At 35.6% G+C, this 27,865-nt stretch overlaps 1 protein-coding gene across 1 annotated transcript; it reads right to left on the bottom strand.

Moving 5' to 3' along the window:
• Nucleotides 1-150: 150 nt before the first annotated feature.
• On the bottom strand, nt 151-27,865 carry LOC144976422 (NEDD4-like E3 ubiquitin-protein ligase WWP2). The gene is made up of 20 exons (XM_078920711.1): nt 27,700-27,865; nt 24,373-24,462; nt 22,323-22,470; nt 21,487-21,611; nt 20,257-20,376; nt 18,643-18,900; nt 17,080-17,221; nt 14,632-14,721; nt 13,765-13,994; nt 12,969-13,053; nt 12,063-12,191; nt 10,367-10,520; nt 9,411-9,499; nt 8,575-8,734; nt 6,405-6,538; nt 4,249-4,389; nt 3,650-3,770; nt 1,921-2,025; nt 1,206-1,302; nt 151-640 (listed from the first exon to the last, which is right to left on the bottom strand). The coding sequence occupies exons 2-20, from the start codon at nt 24,428-24,430 to the stop codon at nt 468-470; spliced, it is 2,559 nt and encodes an 852-aa protein (XP_078776837.1). The 5' UTR covers nt 24,431-24,462; nt 27,700-27,865; the 3' UTR covers nt 151-467.

The raw sequence follows: 27,865 nt of genomic DNA, 5'->3' as shown, positions 1-27,865 counted from the left end.
ATTTGTTATTTTCAGTCATGTGAACTCAGTCATGTGAACTGAACAAGAAGCGATTTTTCTTCTATTTTAGATTTGATTGTAGCCTTTGACAACATCTTTGAGCATTTGTTGATAATAATAATAATTAATCTTGAAAAAGACACATGTCAATTTTTATTTTCCTTTTATCAATTTTATATTGTTTCTATGGTATTGTCATTCTCTTTCTTTTTTTTTTTTTTGCTTAACCAGCTTTCCTTACATTTAATAACTATTTGTTTTCAAAACTGGTTTCTACCTCTACACACCACTCTTTGGTTTAACCAGCTTCCACTGTATTCTAAATTCCTATATTTGCGCACTGCATTGCATATAAAACATAAACATAAAACATATGAAAGTTTTACAACCTTTTGTAAGTTTTTCCTATTGTAAAATAAAGGCTCGACACATCCTCCTCCCCTTTCCTCCAACGTCTCCTCCTCCATCTACTCCTGCCCAAATCCTTCCGTCTCCTCAATGGCATAGTTTAGTTTCTCCACCAGCTGGTCATAGCTGCGATAAGGAGGCAGATCCAGCCGGTTGAAACAGGTGTGGGAACGAGGCAGCCATGTCTCCTTACCAACTTTCTCTATACAGAATCTTTGAGGACCGTTACTCCCTAAGATAAATGAGAAATTTGAAGATATAAAAAAATAGTAATTGAATTTAAACATGTTAAAAAAAAAAGAAAAAAAAGAAAAAAAAAAGAAAAGAAAAATGTAACCTTCAGCAGACCTGATAATGATCCAATCCCAAAAATGACAACAACAACAAAAGTAGTCTCTTAGTTGAGCCTTAAAAAGCCAAGAGAGCCATGGTTGATCTCTTTTTCTGAAGCGTGTGGCCAGAGCAGAATCTGTTCTACTGGCCAATGGCCGCACATTGCGGCTGGTCTTGAAAGGCAAATTAATAATGTAATCCAATCCCACTTTCTACAAAAGTACTATAATTTGAACCAATGGTATCATTTCTTTCATCAGAACATTCAATTGGCCATATGGTGGTATTTTAATTGAGATTTTGCGCCGAATTCGCATGTCGCTTTGTCTTAGCTTGTCATTCTCATACTGCCTCAATCAGATGTCAGCCATTTTGTGACGGAAATGCGAATATAGCCTCAGCGCTGAAAGAGTTGACATTGCTTGACTTTTGAGACTGTCCTGCCCAGCCATAGACAGACTTACCCATGAGTTCAGCAAATCCTCCGACAGGAAGTCGACACGTTCCCGTCACAAACTGTAGAAGACGAGTCCTCTTCTCATTGTCAATCTCACGAACCATCTGGGAAAGAAAGATATAAGATATTTGAGATTTTAAGACTTGCACAGATTCAGATTGAACAAATAATTACCATGATATCAATATTTAACACAATCACTCATACACAAAAATACACATAATTATATACAGAGAGAGTAATAGAGAGAGATAGAGAGAGAGAGAGAGAGAGAGAGAGAGAGAGAGAGAAGAGAAGAAAGGAGAGAGAGAGAGAGGGGGAGAGAGAAGAGAGGGGGGAGAGAGAGAGAGAGAAGAGAGAGAGAGTAGAGGGGGGAGGGGAGAGAGAAGAGAGAGAGAGAGAGAGAGAGAGAGAGAGAGAGAGAGAGAGAGAGAGAGAGGAGGAGAGAGAGAGGGGAGAGTGGAGAAAAGAGAAAGAGAAGAGAGAGAGAGAGAGAGAGAGAGAGAGAGAGAGAGAGAGAGGAAAGAGGAGAGAGAGAGAGGAGAGAGAGAGAGAGAGAGAAAGAGAGAGAGAGAGAGGATGAGAGAGAGAGAGAGAGAGAGAGAGAGAGAAAGAAAGATATATATCCAAAGGACAGCAAGCAATCACTATTGTCCGTTTCACGCTATCGAAACTGGGATTAACTCTCGCTTCATGGGCCCATGATGGATAAATTGACTCACCTTCCAGAACCACACCACTTGTTTGCTGTTGCGTTGATAATGTCGGTAAATTGTGTTCTTCTCCCAGTCGTCCACGTCAATTTCTTGCATACCACACAACATTAACTAGGGAAGAAAAAGATTAAATAAAAAATTAATCAAGACACAGTTAAACCTTCTCTGAAATTTAAATACACTCGTTTTGTGAAAAACAAAACAATTTTAATTGCTTTAAACTAAAAGATAGGGCAATAAAAAACAACAAAGAAACCCCAAACAAAACACTTTCAGCATTGAAAATCTTTTGTAAAGTCGTAAATATATATAATTTGGCAGTTTTAAAAGGCCCACCATGATGCAGGTGATCTGGTGGCTTCTTCTGATCTGTAGGTTCTCCCAGTATAAGTGACACAAAATTGGGTTCAACTCCCATTATAAACGACACAAAGCCGAGTTCTTGAAAAGGACTCTACTCAAACTGTTGCAATACTTGGAAAAAAAAAGAGTATCTGTGTACTTGGATAAAAAATGAGTATCTGTGTACTTGGATAAAAAATGAGTATCTGTGTACTTGGATAAAAAAAGAGTATCTGTGTACTTGGATAAAAAATGAGTATCTGTGTACTTGGATAAAAAAAGAGTATCTGTGTACTTGGATAAAAAATGAGTATCTGTGTACTTGGATAAAAAATGAGTATCTGTGTACTTGGATAAAAAATGAGTATCTGTGTACTTGGATAAAAAAAGAGTATCTGTGTACTTGGATAAAAAAAGAGTATCTGTGTACTTGGATAAAAAATGAGTATCTGTGTACTTGAATAAAAAAAGAGTATCTGTGTACTTGGATAAAAAATGAGTATCTGTGTACTTGGATAAAAAAAGAGTATCTGTGTACTTGGATAAAAAATGAGTATCTGTGTACTTGGATAAAAAAAGAGTATCTGTGTACTTGGATAAAAAATGAGTATCTGTGTACTTGGATAAAAAAAGAGTATCTGTGTACTTGGATAAAAAATGAGTATCTGTGTACTTGGATAAAAAATGAGTATCTGTGTACTTGGATAAAAAAAGAGTATCTGTGTACTTGGATAAAAAATGAGTATCTGTGTACTTGGATAAAAAATGAGTATCTGTGTACTTGGATAAAAAATGAGTATCTGTGTACTTGGATAAAAAATGAATATCTGTGTACTTGGATAAAAAATGAGTATCTGTTCAGTCACAACATTGTCAAAAAAAAATTGTTATAGCACACACACGCCTGCCAGGATTAGAAGAATTGAAATCTGAAACTGAAGTGTATAAAATTTGCTCAACCAGAAAAGAGGGAACACAGGGATATTTGTTTTGACGTGTGCATTATGTTTAATTTGACTCATGCTCTCTGAATCTAGAAGATCTCCAATACTGCAAAGCTGCTTCCATAAATAAAATAGGTTGCAGGGTCATTTTCGCTTTTAAAAAATAAAATTACTGAAACAATCAACCGATGACTAAAATTTTCTTTTCCTTGGTCAGTGACTAGACTTTCAAAACTGGATATTTTCGAGTTACAGATATTGCAAAACTGGAAATCAAGCATAAACTGGAAAACACAGGCATCATTCCTCATCCTATAATTTAGGTGTAATTATTGACTCGGATCCCTTGTAAAGCTCGTTGAGCACATTCAGATCTGAAATTTCACATTCATTTATTACATTTTTAAAAAAAAAAGATAAAACTGGTAAACTAAGTAGGCCAAACTCACCTCTAACTCCCTCTCATCGAAGTAATGTAACCACTGTAGGGGTACGACTTCGTTAAATCCATCCAAAAAGGCTTTAGTCTGTTCTTCCACACCACGATTAAATCGCCAGTTGGTCATCAAGCTGGATTGGAAGTGATAAATAAATAAAACATATTTTTAAAAAGAGAAACAAAAAAGGAACAGAAATAAATAAATAAACAAATTAATCAATTAATTAAAAGATAAAAAAATAAATAAATACATAAATAAATAAATTTTAAAAAATAATTATACAGAATAAGTTGCTTTTACTGGCACTCTTTTTCATATTTGGACTTACAATGTTTATCACTGCCTAAAGCCAGGAACTCGTTCAGAACTAAGTTTTGTTATTTTTTACCTTAATAATAATAAAATGATGATAATAACTAGGCTAAGAACCTAAGAAGAAGAAGAAGAAGAAGAAGAAGAAGAAGAAGAAGAAGAAGAAGAAGAAGAAGAAGAAGAAGAAGAAGAAGAAGAAGAAGAAGAAGAAGAAGAAGAAGAAGAAGAAGGAGAATAACTTTTTTAATCTGAGAAATCAAAATGTTTTTTCAAATATGTCCCACAATAATTCTCACTTCAAATACTCCTCTTTGTTTTCCTCTGTGACTTTGATGTCCTCTCCGCCGGGTTTCAAGTTGTGTTGTTCTATTTTACCGAGAATCTCAAAGTCGGCACAGAAATACAACTCCAGGCCACACTCCTCTATGTCGTTTTCTCTGAATAAACAAAAACGTTTGGACACATGGATGAAAATATCATATAGCTCCAGTACGATAAGAAACACGAACCGCTAAATGTGAGAAAAATAGAGGAAATGAATGTGACTCATATAAAATGGGGACAACACAAAAAGTAAACAACTTTTCGCCCTTTGACCTTCTTCAGGTTAAATGCAGTTAATGACGAGAAAGAGCAAAAGAAGAAAAGTTTTGATGGAAGAAACATGACAGTGCTTTTCCCCATTATAAATCTTAAAATAAATTATGCAGGATTAGTGCATTTCATTTGATGTGTACAGTGGTAGAACCCCCCCCAAGGCCAATATCAGAGGAAAATTTTTGCGAAATCATGACTGTAAAGAGAAAAAAAAAAGAGCAATTCTGCAAATATGATATCCGCGGATCAGAAGAAGAATCCCATCCCTGTGAGGAAGACTGTGCCAATGATTTCATCCTCTGATCACTATTGCTGTCTTGTTTTGTTTTGTTTGTAAGGGTTTTACGGCGCTTGCAACACATTAAGGTCATATCAGCGCCAGTAAAAAGGAAGAAAATGGGATAGTCAAAAGTTCTAGAATTACAATTAAAGCACCCAAGAAAAGGTAAGATAAAGGGGAATTTGTTCAAATAGGAAACAGATGTAGATTCCAAGAGCACACTATCAAAGTACTTCGTTTGAGATCACCTAAAAGTCTCATCCACACACAAGCCCAGGTCCCAACTAAGAAGAGGGATACACTCAAATGTTTAAAAATCATATATAATATTTAAACAAAACAATACAGTGCATAACAGGGAGATGATTTACAAGGAAAAAAATATCATCTCCCAAAACTCTAACTATACATTTGACTGTTTCCCTCCCAGCTAGGGAATCCAGCCAGGGCCAGGACAAAACCAAGTAATCTCATTCAAAGACAAAGACAGAAAGCATGTTGGAAAATAGATATAAGGGGATAGAAGACAGTATGTACCTCCCTGCCCACTATGGGAGGTCAGGATCCCCACCCAGACTGCTGTCTTTAGGAAGGAAAAAAACCCCTATGTGCCTACACATTACAGGTAAACATAATATAGGCATACCTGCCTACTTGAAAATTTCAAACTCAGTAAGAAATACAAAATTCATCAGTATTTAATGGTCAAATTTCAGTAATACTTAAGCAAACAAAAAAAATGATAGATACACCCTTTTATAGATGTAAAATAAACTTACCATGTTATATAGGCCAACTACTTAGGCTCGGCTAGGCATTGCCAATGACCCCCCGTGATAATAATATGCTTATTGATGACCTACTTTCAACACTGCATTGTGTCTACCGATGACGGTAAAGTTTCCTTGTCAAGTCGATGACGTCACTCGTCGCCAGCCAACGAGGCATTGAGATTTTTTATTGTAGCATGCGGTAAATAATGAAAAAAAAGTATTATTTTTTAATTTAACGTTGCGACCATTTGTATCAGTAATATTTCTTCTATTTCCGTAAGTCCGTAATTGTCCTTACACTTCCGTAACAATTACGGACGGTCCGTAATAATAGGCCGGTATGTATAGGGTTTTTCTTACCGAAAGCAGAAGAAACATATCAACAAAATATAAATGTGCCTTAATTATATATATTTATGTGGTAATCCCCTAAACAAATAGAGAATTCCAATCTAAGGTATGCAAATTTATAGGTTGTAAAGGGAGTACAAAAGTATATGTATAGGAATATTTGTTTTGTTTTGTTTTGAAGGGTATTAGGGCGCTTGCAACACATCAGCACCAATAAAAAGGAGAAAATGGAATAGTCAAAAATTCTAGAATTACAATTACCAGTTAAATGCTGTACACTGGAAAAACTTTTATTTAACAATTTGGCCAGAAAACTTGTCCAAATTTAATGACCATCATCTTGGCAAAAACTCTCAAACCTGGGACATAACCAGTGCTATGTCTGCGTGTTGTTGTGGATTGTTGTTTGTTAAAAGGTTTTATTTTCCTCTGATGGTATTTTGTAACTTACTTGACCCAGAGCAAGGATTGGTAGAATTCAGGATCCATTGCTTCCAAGTCTTTGATGGTCAAATTCTTACTCAGCATCCGTTTGTAGAAAGGCAATGTGAATCCACTGTCTATAAACTTGCCGTGGTACAAGGCCTGAAAGAGATTTAAAAAAAAAAAAAACAGTAGCTCAATAAGGATTAAACTATATGTAAAGATCATTTTTGATTAAATTATTGATTTTTATCTTTAAAACAATGGGACAAAAGATTTTTTTATGATGGCCCAAAGGAAGATGCAGGGCTACGAGAAAAAGTGGAAGATGGCTTGTCAAAAATAGTTAGATTTGGAGTTTAGTGTACAATATGAAAATGTAAAACTTCCACCATTTCACTCTCTGCCATTAGGAGAGTGTTGACTAATAATAATAATAATAATAATACACATTTATATAGCGCTCATTCTCGTGTAAAACACAAGCTCTGGGCAGTTTACAATATAAATATCCATTTTAAGTGAAAAAAATAAAATAATAATAATAATTCATAGCCAAATCAAGGATTCACAGAGTCAATAAAAACAAATACAGTAAAAATGTGTCTTGAGATTCTTTTTAAAGGTAGGTAAAGACTTGCACTCCCTCAGACCACGTGGAAGTTCATTCCAAATCTTGGGGCCGAAACAAGCAAACGAACTATCACCAAATTTTGTTCTTGATCTTTTTTCCGAAATTTTCGTTTGGTCATTACATGATCTTAAATTGTAATTTTCAAATTTACACATGACCACGTGATCTGTGAGATATGCCGGTGCTATACCAGTCAAACACTTATAAACAAGACACGCTGCTTTGTAATATGTGCGCTTTTCAATGGGCAACCAGTGGAGAGAGGCAAACAAAGGGGTTGCATGATCAAAATTTTTTTTGCCAAAAACTTATCTTGCTGCACTGTTTTGCAGTAGTTGTAATTGTTTTTTTTGTTTGTTTGTTGCTTTAGGTCTCTTCCAACACAATTGAGGTTATATGAGAGACCGCTGAAACAAAAAAACAAGCAATCTAACAAAAATAGTACAAATGTAAATCAAAATCATAACCTAAAAATATCATAAGTTAAATTACAAATAACCAAGAACAAACAGGCAGAAGATTTACAGAAAAAAAAATATCCCTGTCAAAATACAATCACAAACCAAAGAAGCAGGATAGGCTAGTAAAGAGAAGAAGAAACGACATCACTATCGGATCGTACACCCATGCGAACATCATAGGTATATGATTCAAGGGTGATGCTCCCATCCAACCACCCGCTTGTAATTGTTTAATAAAAGCCTGAGGCAAGTTGACAAGCAGGGAGTTACAATAATCTAGTTTCGAAAAAATGAGGGAAACAACCAATGTTTTACATGTTCCAATTGCAATATACTGACGGATTGAACTGATTTTCTTCAATTGAAAGTATAAAGATTTACAGAGAGCAGAAATGTGAGCTGACATTCTCATTTCTGAATCAATATAGACACCCAAATTTTTCACAGTCTTTGAAACTTTGATCTTTTCACCCCCAATCAACACCTCAAGACCATCATTCACCTTCAACTGCCCTCTATTTCCCACAATCATCACTTTTGTTTTTGACTCATTCATTTTCAACTTGTTTGCATCCATCCACTCTTTCACATCCGTCACACATTCTTCCACACGTTTCACAATATTTTCGAGATTTTTAGTTTTATCAGTAGCATAAAGTTGCGTATCATCTGCATAGAGATGATAGCGCAGCCCATGACCAGTGATGACATTAGATAATGGTGAAGTATACAAAACAAAAAAATTGGACCCAAAACAGAGCCTTGAGGAACACCAAAAGACAATGTATGTTGACGAGAAAGTTTATCTAAAATCATAACCTGTGACTACTCGTCAAAAAAAAAATTTTTTACACCAAATTTAAGTAAGTTGAAAAAAAGTTTACAATATGCTGTTCTGGGTACAGTTGGCAGCCCTGAAAATACCATCAACAGTAATCATGTAACAACCTCACTATATTATCAAAGTATGAAAAAAAGGAGGAAAAATCGGGATTATGAAAATATCCAGGGAGAATCCTTTTTTTTTTTAAGTCCTAAAAAATAACAAAAAAAGCAATCCCTCTACCCCCCTCCCCTCTCTCCCTCTCCGCCCAACAACCAACCATGGCAATGAATCGTCCAATGAATCTGAAATATTGGAGATGATCAGGGTTGATGCTGGATGCTGGATTGATCTGGAGACTGTAGTTGCTGTTGCTGGCGTATTCAAACAGACAGTACATTGGATTCAGGACATCGTGAGACACATGGAAAAACCACTCTCTGGAGGGAGGGAAATGGAAATAACATTTTTAAAATTTGGTTTAAACTCAAGATTAAAAAAGCAAAAAAACAAAAAACAAAAACAAAACAAAAAAACAACAAAACAATTATGTTCACCTCAGGTAAAAAATTTGAGAGACTGATTTATCTAATTCTATTTGCAGAAAGATTTCTAACTCTTGCATTTTAATATATATCTTTAACTTTAAGTTTCCTTAAAATAAGTTAAACTTCCCACTCAAAGTATTTCCCTATTTATCTATTTTTAACGCAGCATTAAAATGTCAAATGATGAAAAATTCTTCTTCAAATCAATTATTTTCTCGATTCCTGATTTTCCTAACTTATAAGGCGGGTGGGGGCTCAAAAGCCCTTAGATAAAATAGAAAATTCAAACAAACTTTAATATTCTCAAGAAAAATTGTATGATATCTTACTTACATATCCAAACCAGTGACCACCTGAGCTCTAGCCCGACCCCCAGATAAGGTAGGAAAATCAGGAATTGAGAAAATTTCCATAGGATAATAATAAACAACAATCCTAACTTTAATTTCCTTCCCAAAGTTTATAATTTTCCGAGATTATCCGACAATGGAGAGTAAGTGTTTCACTATAACGAGTGCTAGACTAGACTACGTACTGGATTGAACATGACCACCCATCTACTCCTTACCTTGCCAGACCTCCATAATCCAAGCCTTCCTCTCCTTTAAAGATAATGTACAATCTTCTCCTCAGATCAACGGCTTGGAGCCTCATTATCTGTAACCATAAATTTTTCCAACTTTAATTTTTAAAAGATTTTTGTTCAATCTAACAAGCATGATTTTTGTTGACAACATAAGTATTATTTAACGGATTATCGCATTCCTTATAGAATGCAAAATTCATAATTCTGATCTATTTGACTTAAAATTCCATTTTTGGTATCTGCTTTGCCTTGCTATTAGGGGGAATGGATTTGTTACCAATAGGCTTCACTTCCCTCGTAATGACGCAAAGTAACTGAGTAACTGGTTCTAAACTATCGTAACAATGGCAGATGCCTTTATGGAACACTTCTCCTATGAGCATAAAAGTTTATCCAGAGGAGAAAAACATTATAAATCTGACCATGTTTTGACTTTTATTACATTCTGATCACAATTTAAAAAGTACAAAGAACTTTTAAAAAGCAAAACACAAAAATAAAAATAAAAATGATAATGAAATTTATTTATATTGCGCCCACTCCTCTATACAATAAAGCTCTAGGCGCATAACAATAACTTCAATCCATTCACCATCCAACTATTTAACATATCTAAAAAATAAAGTAATATATATATACATGTCCTGTGATTATCGTCTGCTCAAATAAAATAACTAATAAATTAAGAATTCTCGAAATAAATAAGTTTTTAAGTGTTTCCTGAAAGCGAGTTCAGTAGGACGTCACGAAGAGATAAGGGGAGATTGTTCCAGACAGTCGGTGCAAAGTGACTAAAGGATCTGTCAGAAAGTTTTTTACCCTTTTTTGGCACTTTAAGCAGATGATGATCACCTGATCTCAATGCACGGGGCGGAATGTATGGTTCGAAAAGATCATCGAGATAAGCAGGGGCGCTTAATAAAGTGTTAAACACTGACCTGAGCAAATGAATCTTCAAACAGGTTCTCCCTTGAGACTGTAATTTTGACATGACCCGTCAGAGCATTTGAGTGACATAAGTAGCGGAACTGACCCAATTTGAAACGGAAACTCCTCTCGTATTGGATAGGAACTCCGTATGAACCCTTGGGACTGGAAATAAGAATATTTAAAAACATGTTTAGTATAATGAGTGTTTTAACCCTTGGGACTGGAAATAAGAATGTTTAAAAACATGTTTAGTATAATGAGTGTTTTAACCCTTGGGACTGGAAATAAGAATATTTAAAAACATGTTTAGTATAATGAGTGTTTTATCCGTTGGGACTGGAAATAAGAATATTTAAAAACATGTTTAGTATAATGAGTCTTTTAACCCTTGGGACTGGAAATAAGAATATTTAAAAACATGTTTAGTATAATGAGTGTTTTATCCGTTGGGACTGGAAATAAGAATATTTAAAAACATGTTTAGTATAATGAGTCTTTTAACCCTTGGGACTGGAAATAAGAATGTTTAAAAACATGTTTAGTATAATGAGTCTTTTAACCCTTGGGACTGGAAATAAGAATATTTAAAAACATGTTTAGTATAATGAGTGTTTTAACCCTTGGGACTGGAAATAAGAATATTTAAAAACATGTTTAGTATAATGAGTGTTTTAACCCTTGGGACTGGAAATAAGAATATTTAAAAACATGTTTAGTATAATGAGTGTTTTAACCCTTGGGACTGGAAATAAGAATATTTAAAAACATGTTTAGTATAATGAGTGTTTTAACCCTTGGGACTGGAAATAAGAATATTTAAAAACATGTTTAGTATAATGAGTCTTTTGACCCTTGGGACTGGAAATAAGAATATTTTAAAACATGTTTAGTATAATGAGTCTCTTAACCCTTGGGACTGGAAATAAGAATATTTAAAAACATGTTTAGTATAATGAGTGTTTTCACCCTTGGGACTGGAAATAAGAATATTTAAAAACATGTTTAGTATAATGAGTGTTTTAACCCTTGGGACTGGAAATAAGAATATTTAAAAACATGTTTAGTATAATGAGTCTTTTAACCCTTGGGACTGGAAATAGTAATATTTAAAAACATGTTTAGCATAATGAGTCTTTTAAACCCTTGGGACTGGAAATGTCAACAGAAAGGAGATTCTCTAAGATGTCTCTAAGGTCTACTGCAGAAGACCATGAAAGGTGGCGGGATCTTAAACAGAGAGAAGAAAAGCGGCCACCGAGGTGTACCAACCATATGACTAGGAGGCAAAAAGTCAAAAAGGCGCTAAATCATCCTCATCAGTTTCTTATTTATCAATTAAGACTACAGAAGGGGGTCTCTCAATAGCCCAGTTGGTAGAGCACTCGTTTCACAAGCAAGAAGTCCAAGATTTTTTCTAACCCCCCTGTCCACCCAGCAGTGATTGAGTAGCTGGGTCTGTTAGATCTGGCAGAAAGTACTTTGCGATAGACTAGCATCCTATCCAAAGGGTAGCAAACAATTGCTATTGTCCGTTTCACGCTACAGAAAATGAGATAAAGTCCGGCTCCATGGGCCGGGTGGCTCTGAAGGACTACTTTTTTTAAGACTACAGAAACCAGAAAATAAACTTCAGACTCAATAGGGTTTCTGGTTCTTAAGAAAAGACTACACAGTGACGAATAAACCAGCCAATTCAATACTCACCCCTTTTGTGGGCCTCCCCTCGGGTCTTGGAATGTTGTAGTACGGGTATTGTGGTCCACAAAGTAACGCACACCGTCTGCTGTGTATCTCATCTCCCAGCCCTCAGGTAAGGGATCTTCTTGCATAATTCTGAGGGATAAAAAGAAAAACAAGAAGAAAAGTAGAAGGGGTGGCAGCATGGCTCAGCGGTACGGTCTTTGCTTCGTACACGAAATGTACCAAGGTCGATCACCCACCGCTGCTCTGTGTGACCTTGAGCAAGTCACCTCGCCCTAGCTCAATTTGCAAGGCTACACTGCGGCTGACGCCTGGGTTATTCCAGTCTTCCCATGGAATAGACCCTAGAGACAAATTTCCCCTATGTGATGAATAAAGGGAATTTTATAAATTTTTTATTTATTTTATTTAGATAAAAGCAATGAAATATCACTGCGTCAGTTCTTATGTAGAGCTCTAACAGACACAACGCTGTTAATATCCAGGCACTTAATTTTACACCTAAGTATGGTGAGAAAATGTGAGTAAAGAGCCTTTTCTATAGTCTCAACTATGAGCCACTCAGAGAGGGACTTGAACCCCAGACCTATCGGTCTAATAGCGAGTTTCAGACTGCACGACCACATAGATGCACAACTAGGTCTATACCCTAATGACAACTTTCCCCATTGAAATAAATGATTGGAATTTTCCACGTCTTCTCTTTTCTTGTTTTAGTTAATTAATTAATAATTTACTCCCATAACCCTCAAAATTCACAAAATTACTAAATCATTAACAAACATTCACCAAATCCATTCTATAATATCAATTTTCTAGAAAAAAAAGTTATTGAATAAAAATAATAATTGTAATAATAATAAAGAAAAAAATAACAAAGAAAAACATAACAAAGACATCCATATTTACCCCTGAGTTCTGGGGTCCTCCCACTGTGTTGTTCTGTTTTCATGATTGACAAAATACACACGATTATTGGAATCCATTCGCTTTTCTGGGAAAAAAAACAGAAATTTTTGTCATCATTTTAAAAATCAAATCATTCCTAAAAAATTAATAAATTGAGTATCAGTGATTTTTTTTTTCTTATAATTTTATAAGAGTTAAAAATATAAAAAGGCAGCAAATAGAAACTTTAAAAAAAAATTTTAAAATTAAGGCTTTTACGGTGCTTGAGACCTTAATTCAGTGCTAGGGAAAAGAAAGATGATAGAGAAAAATTTGTAGAAGATGAAATTAAAAGCAATATAGAAAAGGGAAGACAAAGGAGACTGGTTTTAATAGTGAACAGAAGATTCCACGAGCAATCTACCAATGGACAAATTTTGACATTACCTACAAATCCCATCCAGGCACAAATCCCACTATGAAATTTAAACATTCAAAACTATTAATTATAAAAGTGTGTAACGGAGAGATGATTTACACGGAAGGGGGAAATATATCATCTCTCAGAAAAAAGGTATTGTATATTTGATGTCTCCCTCACGACTAAAGAATCCCCCCACTAGGACTAGGATAAAAACCTGAGAAATCTCACTCAATACAAAACAAAGATAGAAACCAACGTCAAAAGGGAAACACTATGAGGGGATAGAGGACTTTAGTAAGTGACCTCCCAGCCCACCGTGGGAGGTCAGAAGACCCAACCCAGAACACAAAAGCCATACAACTGTGACGCATGAAAATATCAACAACAACTCACCCCATCCTTCGGGTAAAGGCCCTAACGGATCCGTTTCTGGAACAGTTGCCGCCGCCTGCTGAGGGAAGAGGAACCGCTGACCAAACTGGTCCAGGTTTCGATTGCCGCGCCACTCCTGCCAGCTGGCGTAGTCGTTCAGGGACTGTGCATTGGGTCTTTGCCAGGTGGTGGTACGCGTGTTGTGGTCTACATAGTACACCCTGCCCCTGTTGTCTGTGCGTTTCTCCCACCTAGAATATTAAAGCCATAAAATACTTGTATTGATTATACAATTTTTTTTAAAATTTATGTTTTTAAATCCATAAACAGAAATAACACTTTAATTTTTTTTATGATGTTTGTTTAGATAAGGTGTTTTAAAAACATACATTTTCAAGCAAAATTAAAGTACAGAAAAAAAAAAGACAACAAAAGCTAAAGAAATCGGGATAAACTCCATCTCCATGGGCCTGATGGTTCTGAAAGACTACTGCTTTTTTATTTTTTGCCATCAAACACATAAACACGGCTGGCACAACTGGCAAACAAACACATGTGTTAGGTAATGGATTGGGGAAAGGGTATGGAAGCACCATTAATTTTCCTCCTTACCACCAATTTTTGAAATCAATAAAAGTGTAATTTTAGCAATAAGGGCAGAAGGGTAGAATGGAAGAGTGAAAACAGGAATGATTCCGCCAAATTCGGAAAGGTTGGCGGGTATGTATGATCAGCCACAAGATTTTTAAAAAGTCGGTCTTCTGCCTTAGCCAAAAAATGGCATACCCCATTTATTGTGTATTATGGAGAAGATAAACATAATATAGAACATCATACTGGTTGCCAAACCTGAAAAATAATTTATTAAAAAAAAACAAAAAAACTCACCCTCTAGGTAAAGGTCTTTCCCACGTCGTATTCCTGGTGTTGTGATCCACATAGTATGGACGACCTTGCTGGTCTTTACGCATTTCCCACCTGAAGGGGTGAGGTAATGTAAATAATAATAATAATAATAATAATAATAATAATAATAATAATAATAATAATAATAATAATAATAATAATAATAATAATAATATAATAATTATAATAAATAATAAATAATAATAAAAATAAAATAATAATAATAATAAAATAATAAAATAATAATAATAATAAAATAATAATAATAATAATAATAATAATAATAATAATAATAATAATAATAATAATAACTAACTAATATATATAATAATACTAATAAGTAAAAATAATATAATAATAATAATAATAATAATAAGAAGAAAGAAGAATAAGAAGAATAAGAATAAGAAGAAGAAGATAAGAAGAGAAGAAGAAGAAGAAGTAGAAAAGAAAAGAAAAGAAGGAGAAGGAGAAGAGAAGGAGAAGAAGAAGAAGAAGAAGAAGAAGAAGAAGAAGAAGAAGAAGAAGAAGAAGAAGAAGAAGAAGAAGAAGAAGAAGAAGAAGATGAAGAAGAAGAAGAAGAAAAATTGAACACCTTTATAATAATAACTAGAATCCAATCCTAAGAGTAGCAAGCAATTGATATTCAGTTTAACGTTACAGAAATTGAGATCAAAACCAGATAGTTCCACAGGTCTGAAAGCTCTAAAGATTAATGGTAATCCATTTCTAAATGGCCAAACATCCGCAGATAGCTCAGGTGGTAGATCTAACCCGGAAGAAGTCAACATATTACTTTTCTGAAAATTGGTCAGCCCACCCAACAGTGATTGGGTAGCTGGATCTGTAAGATCTGGTGGAGTGTACTTAGTGATAGACTAGGGTCCTATCCAAATGGTAGCGAGCAATTGCTATTGTCTGTTACATGCTTTCGAACCAGGAATAAACTCCAGCTTAAAAGGCCCTCTGTTATATGGGACTACTTTTCTTGGGTTTTTTTGGGGGTTTTTTTTTTACACATCCACAGAAAGAGTCCTACCTTCTAATTATTTGCTTCCTATCCATACTACAGAAACAGAAAAAGAAAAATCCAGCTACATAGGACTTTTATATGGCTATAAATGACTTCAAGGAAAAATAGAATAGTGGATGAAAAACGAGATGGACAGATATATTATATGACTTTAATAAATGATGAACATAAACAAGGATGCTGGTTTGACAAGAAGATAAGAATACAAGTCGTCATTGTTGTTGTATTCATTACAGATTTTTCCAAAAGTTTTTTTTTTCACATCGCAGTAACTCAATTCTTTAAAATAACTTAATCTGTGCCCAAACAGGCTATTTATTAACAGGGCTGCCAATTCGGGAAGCAAAAATTTACTGATCTTTTACACAAACACATTTTTTTTTTATAAGGGTTTTACGGCGCTTGCAACACATTAAGGTCATATCAGCGCCAATAAAAAGGAAGAAAATGGGGTAGTAAAAAGATTTAGAATTATAATTAAAGCACCCAAGAAAAGGTAAGACAAAGGGGAGTTGGATCAAATAGGAAACAGATGTAGATTCCAAGAGCACACTATCAAAGTACTTAGTTTGAGATCACCTAAAAGTCTCATCCAGACACAAGCGCAGACTCCCCACTAAGAGGAATACACTCAAATGTTCACAAATCATATATAATACGTAAACAAAACATAAGACAGCGCATAACAGAGAGATGATTTACAAGGAAAAAACTATCATCTCCCAAAACGAACTATATATTTGACTGTTTCCCTCCCAGCTAGGGTATCCGGCAAGGGCCCGGATAAAACCAAGTAATCTCATTCCAAGACAAAAAGAGAAAGCAAGTTGGAAAACAGATATAGAGGGATAGAAGACACAGTATGTACCCCCCCCTGCCCACTATGGGAGGTCAGGAACCCCACCCAGCACAAACACATTGACAGACCCCATTCTGAGCACTGAACTCTATTAAAAAGACATTATGTACTTCCTTTTTTTCTTTCATTTAGCAGGTGACTGGAAAATATACTAAGGTTTTATATTATACTGAATTCCGTAAATATCAGTGCTGATGGTGACAAAAAGTGAAACAGTAGGAAAAAAGTTGAACGATTGCCTTTAAGCCCCATTTTTACTACACTAAACCCCACTTTTAGAGCAATTGAGATGATAGACTATCATTGATACTCTATCTAACTTCTGGAGAGTGGGAAACTGCACCTGTGTGTTCCACCAAACATCCAACTCTCTCATTGCTAGCACATTGTTTCGAGAAAATGTAATTTTTAAAAGGGGGAAATTCCTCCTCTGGACTCCAAAATCGCGGATTTCCGCGGATCCGAGGGGAAACCATCAGCACTGAAATATACGGGATAATTGGCAGCCTTGTATTAAGAATAGAATCTCATCGCTTACCCAGGAGGTAGAGGTTCATTGACAGTAGGTGCAGGGGCCCCACCAGGAGCTGCTCCAGGTGGGGGATTGGTGCTACCACTGGCTGTGTTGGTGCTGCTGCCCTCACCCCCCGTTGATGTAGATGATGGAGCAATTGGTGGAGCTGGGGAGAGGAGGAGGAGGAGAAGAAGTAATATGGATTCCTTCATAGCTTTGGATTTGAGTAGTAAAATCAAAAACTACAGGTGTCTAAATGAGCCAATAAAATGGAGAGAAAGATAAAGGAAGTAAATGTGACTCATATATAAAGGAACGACACAAAAAAAAACACGACGTTTAGGCTTTTTCCAAGTAAACACGAAATATTTATATATAATAGACCGTGTTTACTTGAAAAAGGCCAAAGGCCTAAACGCTGTTTGTTTTGTGTTGTTCCTTTATATATGAGTCATATTTACTTCTTTTATCTTTTTCTCCATTTGGATTTCAGGATGTGCCAAGAGGTCGTCTTCGGAATAAATACTCTAATACTAACTTATTTTGAAAAACTAACAACAAAACTTGTTTTCATCGGGTTCTCTGGATTAAATAATAAAGAATAATCCAAAAACTGACAATCTAGCATCATAATTATAGTAGTTTCAGTTTTTTAAATGTCGAAAAACGTTGGACAAAGTTAATACTATGTCCACACTTTTTTAAAAAACCTTTTAGAAGCTATTTCTACGATTCTATTGGTGCTAAATCCCTTGTTTTTTTTTAGGGGTTTTTTATTTCATTATTCAATCCAAAGAAACTAATGACAGCAAATTTTGTTGTTAGTTTTTCAAAATAAGTTAATATTGGAGTATTTTTTGAGGCGAATGTTACAAAAATGACTTTTTGACACAGGTTCATTTATTAAATGAGATATTTTTAGTGCACCACTTTATACCACAAACTTGCAAGTGAGTGGTAATGCACAGTAAAAATAATGCACAGTAAAAATAATGAATTTAATAAATCCATAGCCGTGAAAGAATAATTTTATTCCACCCCTCAAACTAAGATTCTTAGAAATTCCATAACATATAAGTTGTATAAGGCTTTCCATTGCAATGATATCGAGCTATCTATAGTCATCATTTTAGAAAATATTCGCTTCTTCATCATCAAAACATATTAGAAAGCCCGTCCATGTTAAATTATTAAAATGGAGAGAAAGATAAAGTGAGAAAATGTGACTCATATAAAAGGGAACAACACAAAACAAATGACGTTTCAGCCTTTGGAATTCTTCATATAACATATTTCGTGTTTACTTGAAGAAGGCCAAAGGCTAAAACGTTGTTTGTTTTGTGTTGTTCCCTTATATATGAGTCACATTTACTCATTGTATCTTTCTCTTCGTCTAATTGACTCATTTAGGCACCTCTAGTTTTTGGTTAAATTATTAAACATCACTTAATAATCATGACAAGAAATCTGGGCAAAACAGAATTTTAAAAATCCTGTTAGGATTTAACTAAGACCCTTTAAAAAAAAGGGCCAAAGTCCTGGGAAGAAAATAGGAGTTGACAGCTCAAAATTTTCTCAAAAACTTACGACCACCTCCTCCAGGACCGCTACTGGTTGTGGATGCGTTACGACCCCTTGGTGTGACACTGGGAGGAGGGGGGACTGGAGGAGCCTGTCTGCCCTGAGAGTTTGGTGCCCGAGGAGCCGCCCTCCTTCCACCGGGTCTACCCGAATCGTCTGTTGACCTTGACGCCTGCTCGTCGCTGGCGTGGGATGATGGAGACTCGTGATTGGACGAGGACGCTGCTGCACTGCCATTGGACATAGTGCTGAGGGGGCGAGTACCTGAACAGATATAAGAGATTATGATATTTCTCTGCATTTCATGAATTTAGAGAATCAAAGCACTGGTTTGGATAAGAAAGAGAGAGTCAATATAGCTCTGTTAGTGGAGCAATCAAGTCATAAGCAAAAGACTAGTAATGGTACCAGGTGTCATTTCTAATTTTGATTTTGGTTTTTGGGTGATCCCTCAACCCACTCAGCTGGCTGGAATAACCAGACTTCCCGCCTCATTCTAAAAAGAATTCATAGAACTAAGAATTTTAGCTCTATCTGCAGAGCAAAACGGGTTAGTCAAATGAAAATATGGCACTAAATCATATTGTTTAATGACATAGAAATGTTATTCAATCTTGCTGAGGGTAAACAGGTGACTTATAAAGTTAGATTTATAACTAGTATTACTTTTCTTATGAAAACACCAATTTTCAAACATTGAAATAGCCAGGTCTGAATCTATTCCGACTTGGTGGCAAGTACTTTGGGACAGACAAGCATCCTATCCACAAAGGTAAAGGAAATGCTGGTCTGTTTACCTCTACAGTAACTGTGATAAAACTACTGGTTGGTGGAGAGTACTTTGGGATAGACAAGCATCCTATCCACAAAGGTAAAGGAAATGCTGGTCTGTTTACTTCTACAGTAACTGTGATAAAACTACTGGTTGGTGGAGAGTACTTTGGGACAGACAAGCATCCTATCCACAAAGGTAAAGGAAATGCTGGTCTGTTTACCTCTACAGTAACTGTGATAAAACTACTGGTTGGTGGAGAGTACTTTGGGATAATAATAAATCTTTATTGTCCTCAAAAAAGTGGCAATTTGTCATTTGGTTACACATTTAAAACAATACAATTTTGACATAGACACACTCACACAGATGCACACAAGTAACATCGCAGTCATCGAAAAAAAAGAAAAAATTCATAAATAAAAATACGGCATCAACAACAACGGCATCATCATCATAGACGAGCATCCACAAGGCACAAAGCAAATGCTGGTCTGTTTACCTCTACAGTAACTGTGATAAAACTCCTGGTTGGTTGGAGAAAGTAATTTGGGATAGACAAGCATCCACAAGGCACAAAGCAAATGCTGGTCTGTTTACCTCTACAGTAACTGTTTTAAAACTACGGGTTGATTTTCATTTCGTACTTAAATGTTGCCTGGTTGAGAAAGTTTGTTAGAGATTGTAATTCTTGTCCACTGTATGCAGTGAGATCGATGTCATCAGCAAAGTGTGAATTACATATTTGCCTGCCCCTAAAAAAAGTAGAAAATTGAAAGTTCTGGAGCCTCATCTGCACCCTTAGTAATTTACTCTACTATTAAAAAGGACTGTAAATAATAACTGACCATTCCTGGACCGCTTAGGGTACTGTTTCATGTTGACCTGCATGCCATGTAGCTGAATGACAAGATCTCCCACTTTCTTTCCATCTGCCTTGATGTCAAAAGTCTTTTGAAAGTTGTTAACTGAAACGACAGCAAGGTAGAAAATGTAAAAAATAAATAAATATATAAATAAATAAAAACTTGAATAGCCATGTTTCCAGGACAATTTATGTAACAAAATTTTAGATCACTCTTGCCAAAATTAAAATCAGTATCAAGGGAACAAGTCTTTGTAAAGGCCTTATTTTCTAAAAATTGACATGTTCAAAAAATTGGTTTATTAAATAAGAACTTTGTTACAAAAATATTTCCAGCCAATTCCCTTTACAACAATAAAAAATAATAATTGAGAAGCAAGCTGTCACTGCTGTGATCAAATCTGATAAAACATCTGCATGAGGCAGTGCTAGAAATAGCAGTTTAGGACTAACAGTCTGATTGTTGGGATAAAATTTACCTTCCATTTTTCTTTCTACTTTAATTTGTCCCTGTCTCATATACACTTTATCGGACAATAAATTTTATCTAACCTTGTGGTAATTCATTTTTTTTAAAATAATGCACCAGAATCAGAAAATATATCCACCATCATAACATCTAGGGACATCAAAGAGATATTCTGAAGACAAGTAACGCTGATTGAAAATATTTCGAGCAAAGCTTCAATTCATCAAATGCTATCACCCTTAAATATGTGCAGGTGGAAACTAGGGAACAATGATGCCTGCCGGAAATGTCAGGCAGCTCCAGAGACCAGCGATCACATTGTCCTCCACTATCCAGTTACTAAACTTGCAGGTGGATATGAAACAGTTCTTAGGGCGGAGGAAGACTTCTGAAGCTGAGTTGACGTAATGAATTTGGAGGTGTAGCCATACACTACTGCTACGACCACCATTAAATCATAGAAAAGGACACATTTCCACCTAGCTTCTCCTTATCTGTTGCCTTCAAATAACCAACAATGCTTTCATCTTTAAAAAACACAAAACAATTCGCCACTCCCAACCAAGGTCAATCGGAATATAAGCCGGTTTTCCAGTTTTCGCTGGAAAAAAAGACATCCCAGGATTTAAAAGATCCATAGCTAATCCATATCCTGCTTTTCAAATTCAAACATTATTGTAACAATCTTAATTTCATGACAACTTTAGACTTGTCAAATTTCCCTGCTCCCCTCAGTCAACTTACATTTGCCATTTTCCTTCTCCAAGAGAGGATGTAAGTGAATTGTGTGTTGCCCTATCATTGTGTCTGTCCGGATACTGTTGGAGCTCATTATCCGAACATCTATCTTGGAATATGGGGTGGCCAATCTGAAGGGGGAAAAAAATACATCACAAGAGTGTGAGAATTCGTAAATAAATAAATAAATAAATAAATAAATAAATAAATAAATAAATAAATAAATAAATAAATAAGTAAATAAATTGTTTATTAATTTATCTACTCGATAAAGTGGATTTTAAAAATACAATACTGTAATATAAATGTCCCGGCTAATCATGCTGTCTTCATGTCAAAAACTGACTTTGTGGCTATGTGGCCTTGTGATATGACACTCCTTTGGATCGGAAGATACAAGCACGTAGTTAAATAACCTTTTACAAATACTGCTGATGTTTTTTTTTTATTTGCAGAGCTGCCAACACACAGTGTCAGTAAACAGGATAAAAAGACTTATTAAAATCAGGATGAATTTCATGCATTCAATTGTTTATTTTTTTGTTCAGCAATTAAAAAGCAAAAAAAAAATAACAACATACAACTGCCATTAAAATTGACCCTTTAAGTTTAAGCCAGCTTTGATAAAAATCATAAGGGTTTTCAGTTCTTTCCATCAATGAAAACTCTCAACAGATTCAATTTACAAATGTTGAGTACATTTATTTACATCTTGGAGGAGAAAATTAACAGATAATTCCCACTTCGAATATAACAAGTAAAAGATGAGTAAAATAATTATAATAATAATCATTTTGGTGTACTGTTCTTGCGACAGTGAAAGATAAATAAATATCACTTACAATGTATATTGCTCCTCCCATTTTGGCGCACTGTTTTTGCGACAAACTTCTGTTCTTTTGGGGGGTTGACCGTCCAGGCTAATTTCTACATAGGAATCGGGTTTGGCTGAAAAGAACTTCCCTGATGCTAAAAGCTTTGCAGATTGAACTGGATAGAATGAAATAATAATGTGTTAAAATCTTTGTTTGTGGTTTAAAGTTCGAAGGTCATTGACATTGTATGAAAAGTTGTGAAAAAACATGTTCATATGTCAGTAAATTAAATCAGAGGTTGTGATTTATCATTATTTTTCATTTGAAGTTTTATCTTATTTTGGAATTTTCTTCTTTTTTTTTTTTTTGATTACTTCATATTTTTTTTCTGGACAGGCATGGTAGGAAAACCAAGAAGAATTGGGTTAAAGAGGTAAATGTTATCATCATTATTTCCAAAAAATGTAATGTGGTGTTGAAAATGAATATAATAAAAATGTCTGTTTAAGAATATATTGGTTATTTGAACATTTGCAAGCTGCCTCAACACTGCCATACTCCGAAAGAAAAAAAAAACATGTATTAAAAAAATTTGGCCAGAAAATCCGTAATTCAAATATTGATCGATTAAATGACCCACATCTTGACTAACACTTCATGGAATTCCCAAATTTGAGAGTGTTTGGCAAGATGTGAGTCATTTTTTTTTATCAATCAAAGGACAACTTTTCAGGCCAAATTATTATTTCTTTTTTTTTTTTATCAGAGTATGGCAGAAAAACGGTGTTATGTTTAAATAATCAAAGTTAAAATTTATGGACAGAATTATAAAATCTATGCTGTTTGAACTTGGAAGAAACAAAAAAGTCATTTTTTTTTTTTTTTATGACTAACTGGATGTACAGAAACCCCTTTTCCCACATTCATCGACTTTATGTGAAGAAGTACCATCTTATGTTTTTGTTGTTTTTTTTTTGGCTGAAGAAGGATTTTAAGCCCCAAACAGTCTCATCATTCTGATGTGTTAAGCATTTTGTTGATATTTTTAAATGTTTAAATATTCATTTGGTTCAACACGTTCCACGACAAAACAAATCGTCTACATTATACAGATCTATGCTGGGGTCAGTCAAACATAGCAACATCAAATGAAAAAGACTGAACTTCGATTGAATTTTAAAAACTACTGATAGTTGTGTGTGTGTGTGAGAGAGAGAGAGAGAGAGAGAGAGAGAGAGAGAGAGAGAGAGAGAGAGAGAGAGAGAGAGAGAGAGAGAGAGAGAGAGAGAGCGAGATAGAAAGAGAGAGAGAGAGAGAGAGAGAGAGAGAAAGAAGAGAGAGAGAGAGAGAGAGAAGAGCGAGATAGAAAGAGAGAGAGAGAGAGAGAGAGAGAGAGAGAGAGAGAGAGAGAGAGAGAGAGAGAGAGAGAGAGAGAGAGAGAGAGAGAGAGAGAGAAAACTTTGTGCAAACATTCCAACTTAATCATCCATTCATGGGGTCTCAAAAGCTCAGTTGGTAGAGCATTCAACTCGCTTCGCATGCAAAGTGACTGAGATCGATCCCAGAGGAAGTCCTAGTTTATTTTTCTGACCCCCCCCCCCTGTCTACCTCAGTGATTGGGCTAGCTGGGTTTCTTACTCAAAGATCGTCCTACCCAAAGACTAGCAATCAGTTAAGAGTTGCTTTTATCCATTTCAGTCTATAGAAGCTGGGATAAATCCCAACTCCATGAACCTAATGCCTAATGGCTCTGAAGCACAATTAATTATTACACTATTGACTAACTAATCATTCAATCTTCACTTACTCAACACTAACACCGACTATATCCGTAGCAAACTCTGGGTTACTTTTACCGTTATCTATTACATTTTTCTGAGACAAATTATAGGCGTTTTTAGTTGTTTTTTTTTTTAATTTAATAGAAGTTGAATAAAACTATCTATGTACATGCTCATTTTCAATACACTTTTTCCAATTTTGAAAAGTAGCAAAAATCTCTAGGATTGAATGATTGAATGAGTTAACAAATGACACCCTTTTTTTTCTTGTCTCAATCAAATGGCTTCCAAATTACCTGTGACCACAAGCTGTGAGAGTGGCGGGGTGGAGGCAGCCCCTGCAGCTTCACCCATAATAACAACCAAATGTCAGGACACTCAATCCTCTGGAGAAATATATGGAAAATTCTGTTACTGTTAGGTTTAGTCAAGTTTTAGTTTTATTTCGCAATTTGAAACACAAATGTGTCGGACAGTGATGATAATGGCAATATATGTCAAAAAGGAGGAAAATGTATCGGTCCATCTGGCAAACTCAAGCCGAAATGCAAAAATTACATATATATACAATATGTTAGTTACGCAACACCATATAATATATTTTTGTAAACATTTAATGAACTGTCCTTCCCCAAAAATAATTTTAAAAGGTCCACAATATGAATCATAACGCTATCTACATCAAAGAGATGGTACATTTTTGGCCCAAAGGCAAGAAAGTACTTATTTTTACTATACAAAGCACACACAATACTTGCAACCTGGTGGTTATGCAGTTTAAAAATTCGACTCATGAATAACATTAACAACTTGCAAAACATAGTCTGTCCAAAGTAAGGAAAAGCAAATTAAAAATAATTTGAACAATTGCCTTCCGAGTCAATCATCACCCTTGCTTATTGTAATATTTTATCGTTCTATGACAAGATGACTTCTAAAAACATAACATGAGGATAGAAGAGTGGTTGAGAGATAAATATGGGCAAAAGAGAGAGAGAGAGAGAGATAGAGGCTGTTTAGGCTGACGTCATAAAATTGCGAGTGTCACCAAAATTCATGCAACTGAGCACAGGTATCAAAATTTTAATCAAGACATGATGGTGATTTTTTCATCGATCTATCGTGAAGCCACCTGAGTGCTTTTCATTGAAAAACATTTGACACTGGAAAAACAGCGGAACATTTCAAAGAAACTCCCGGAATTCCACCATCCACGGTAGATTATCACCACTGGTCGTGGTAGTGATGATGATGTGGTGGTGGTGGTTGGAGAGGAGTAGTGGCAGTGATGATAACGCTGTGGTGGTGGTGGTTGTAATAGTAGTGGTAATGATGATGATGATGATGATGTGGTGGTGGTGGTTGGAGAGGTGTAGTGGCAGTGATGATAACGCTGTGGTGGTGGTTGTAATAGTAGTGGTAATGATGATGATGATGATGTGGTGGTGGTGGTTAGAGAGTAGTAGTGGCAGTGATGATGATGTGGTGGTGGTGGTTGTAATAGTAGTGGTAATGATGATGATGATGATGATGTGGTGGTGGTTGGAGAGTAGTAGTGGCAGTGATGATGATGTGGTGATGGTGGTTGTAATAGTAGTGGTAATGATGATGATGATGATGTGGTGGTGGTGGTTGTAGTAGTAGTGGTCGTGATGATATGGTGGCAATGGTTGTAGTAGTAGTGGTAGTGATGATGATGTGGTGGTAGTTCTGGTGCTTGTAGTAATAGTGGTAGTGATGATAATGTGGTTGTGGTGGTAGTGGTTGTAGTTGTAATGATGATGTGGTGGTGGTAGTAGTGGTAGTGGTAGTGATGGTGATGTGGTAGTGGTGGTTGTAGTAGTAGTAGTGTTAGTTGCGATGATGTGGTAGTATTGGATTAAGTAGTGGAAGTGGTAGTGATGATTATGTGGTGGTGGTGGCGTAGTAGTAGTGGTAGTGATGATGATGTGGTGGTGGTGGTGGTTGCAGTAGTGGTGGTAGTGATGGTTGTGGTAGTAGTGTTGGTGATGATGATGTAGTGGTGGTGATTGTAGTAGTGGTAGTGATGATGTGGTGGTGCAGTAGTAGAGGTAGTGATAATGATCTTGGTTGGTTGTTGAGTAGTAGTAGTGGTAGTGGTGATGATGCGGTGGTGATTGTAGTAGTAGTGGCAGTGATGATCATGTTGTGGTTGGAGGGGGGGGGGGGGGGGGGGGGGGGGGGGGAGAAGGTATCCTTGAAAAAATTTGACATCATTGGAATTTGACGGAAATTGCCCGTAACCCGTTTTTGTTGTTGCTCCAGACCAGATTTTTTTCATGGTGAAACCGGAGTTTTGGCATCACTGCTATCATTAACGCAGAACAAATCGTTATCATAAAAAAAATAAATAACAAGTAAGGGTATTTCGACTCAGGCTTCAATCAAGTTATAAATCGCATCTAGTCTTAAATTAAAGTACGCTGGAATCTCGCCTCAATGGCAATGGGTTAAATTGGGTTGTTTGATTTTTTTAAAATACACACTACACACACAAAAGACAGTGACGTCCCATTGCTTGTACTGTAGCAGTAAACCAGTTACCATGTACGTACATCCTGAAGCTAGATGCCCAGTTACCGTGTACGTAGTCACTCCCTTTTTTTTTTTAAATGGTTAGATCAAAATCAAGTCCAACAAGAGCATTGATAGACTTCATGAATCATTCATCATGGCTGTCGTTATTGACTTGATAACTTGACAGACATGTCTGGCAATAATCATCCATCGTTATTGACAGGGACTGTCTGGCACTAATAGTTCATCGTTATTGACAGACATGTCTGGTAATATCCACAGTTCACATTGATTCATCATACTCATACTATTGTGTAGTATAGTATATAGAAATATAAATAATGTGGGTCTCTGACTTGATTTGTTAGTTATGATTGATAAGAAATAGAAAAGAGCAAAATGAGGAAGAATTGAATAAGTAAGAGTTTAAGTTTAAGTTCAGAAGGTGAGATTAGATTGATATCGATGCATGATGAAACACTACAAACATCAACTTCAACAGATAATAATTACTGTCCTCATGCCTCATCATCATATAACTATACGGACTATGATATAATAACTCATTATCGTCCCCATGTTGAATCATGAACCATTGTGACACTCGCTGTCAGTCACTGAGAACGGACTGATTCGGGTTGATAATATTGATAATAATGACTTCGAAAGAAATGAGATACAATTTTAATTTTTGAGGAATCGAAGTTGAATTAGAATGTGTAAGTGTAAGTAAAGAATTGCACCTGCCTAATTATCTAACTTCTAACGGCACGGGAACGGCAACGGGTGGGGTCGAAATCAATGAGAAATGGCTCTTGGAATATTTATAAAATGGGACCAAACGAATTACCACCTTCTAAATCTACCTGATGTGAAAGATGGAGTTGGTCGTGTTTTTAAGTGGTGTATTGTTTCCTAGAACTTGTTTGTGAATGAAATATTTTTGTAAGTATCTAATGTGATGATCGTGACAGTGACATCCTCGTCTGGAGGTAAACAACAGCCGAGGAAGGCAAATACAATAATGGATCTCTAATTATTGCAATAGGAAAGAATTGGATCATGGACACTTCTCAATAACATACCAAGTAATCATCAAGAAATAAAGCAGACAAGAGAGTTGGACAAAATCTGTAGCTTTTGTTTATCCGTAGAATATAACTTTGATCCTGGCATTCGATGTGTCAACAACCTCAAGACAATATCCTCCATTACAGATCATGTGATCAATGACGTCACTGAGTGGAGTCT

This window comes from Berghia stephanieae, chromosome 7 (genome assembly GCF_034508935.2).
Source record: "Berghia stephanieae isolate SIO BIC M18660-M18661 chromosome 7, UCSD_Bste_1.3, whole genome shotgun sequence".
NCBI classification, from domain to species: Eukaryota; Metazoa; Mollusca; class Gastropoda; order Nudibranchia; family Aeolidiidae; genus Berghia; species Berghia stephanieae.
The sequence above is the reverse complement of the archived record's forward strand: the minus strand, read 5'-3'. Positions and strand labels throughout refer to the sequence as shown.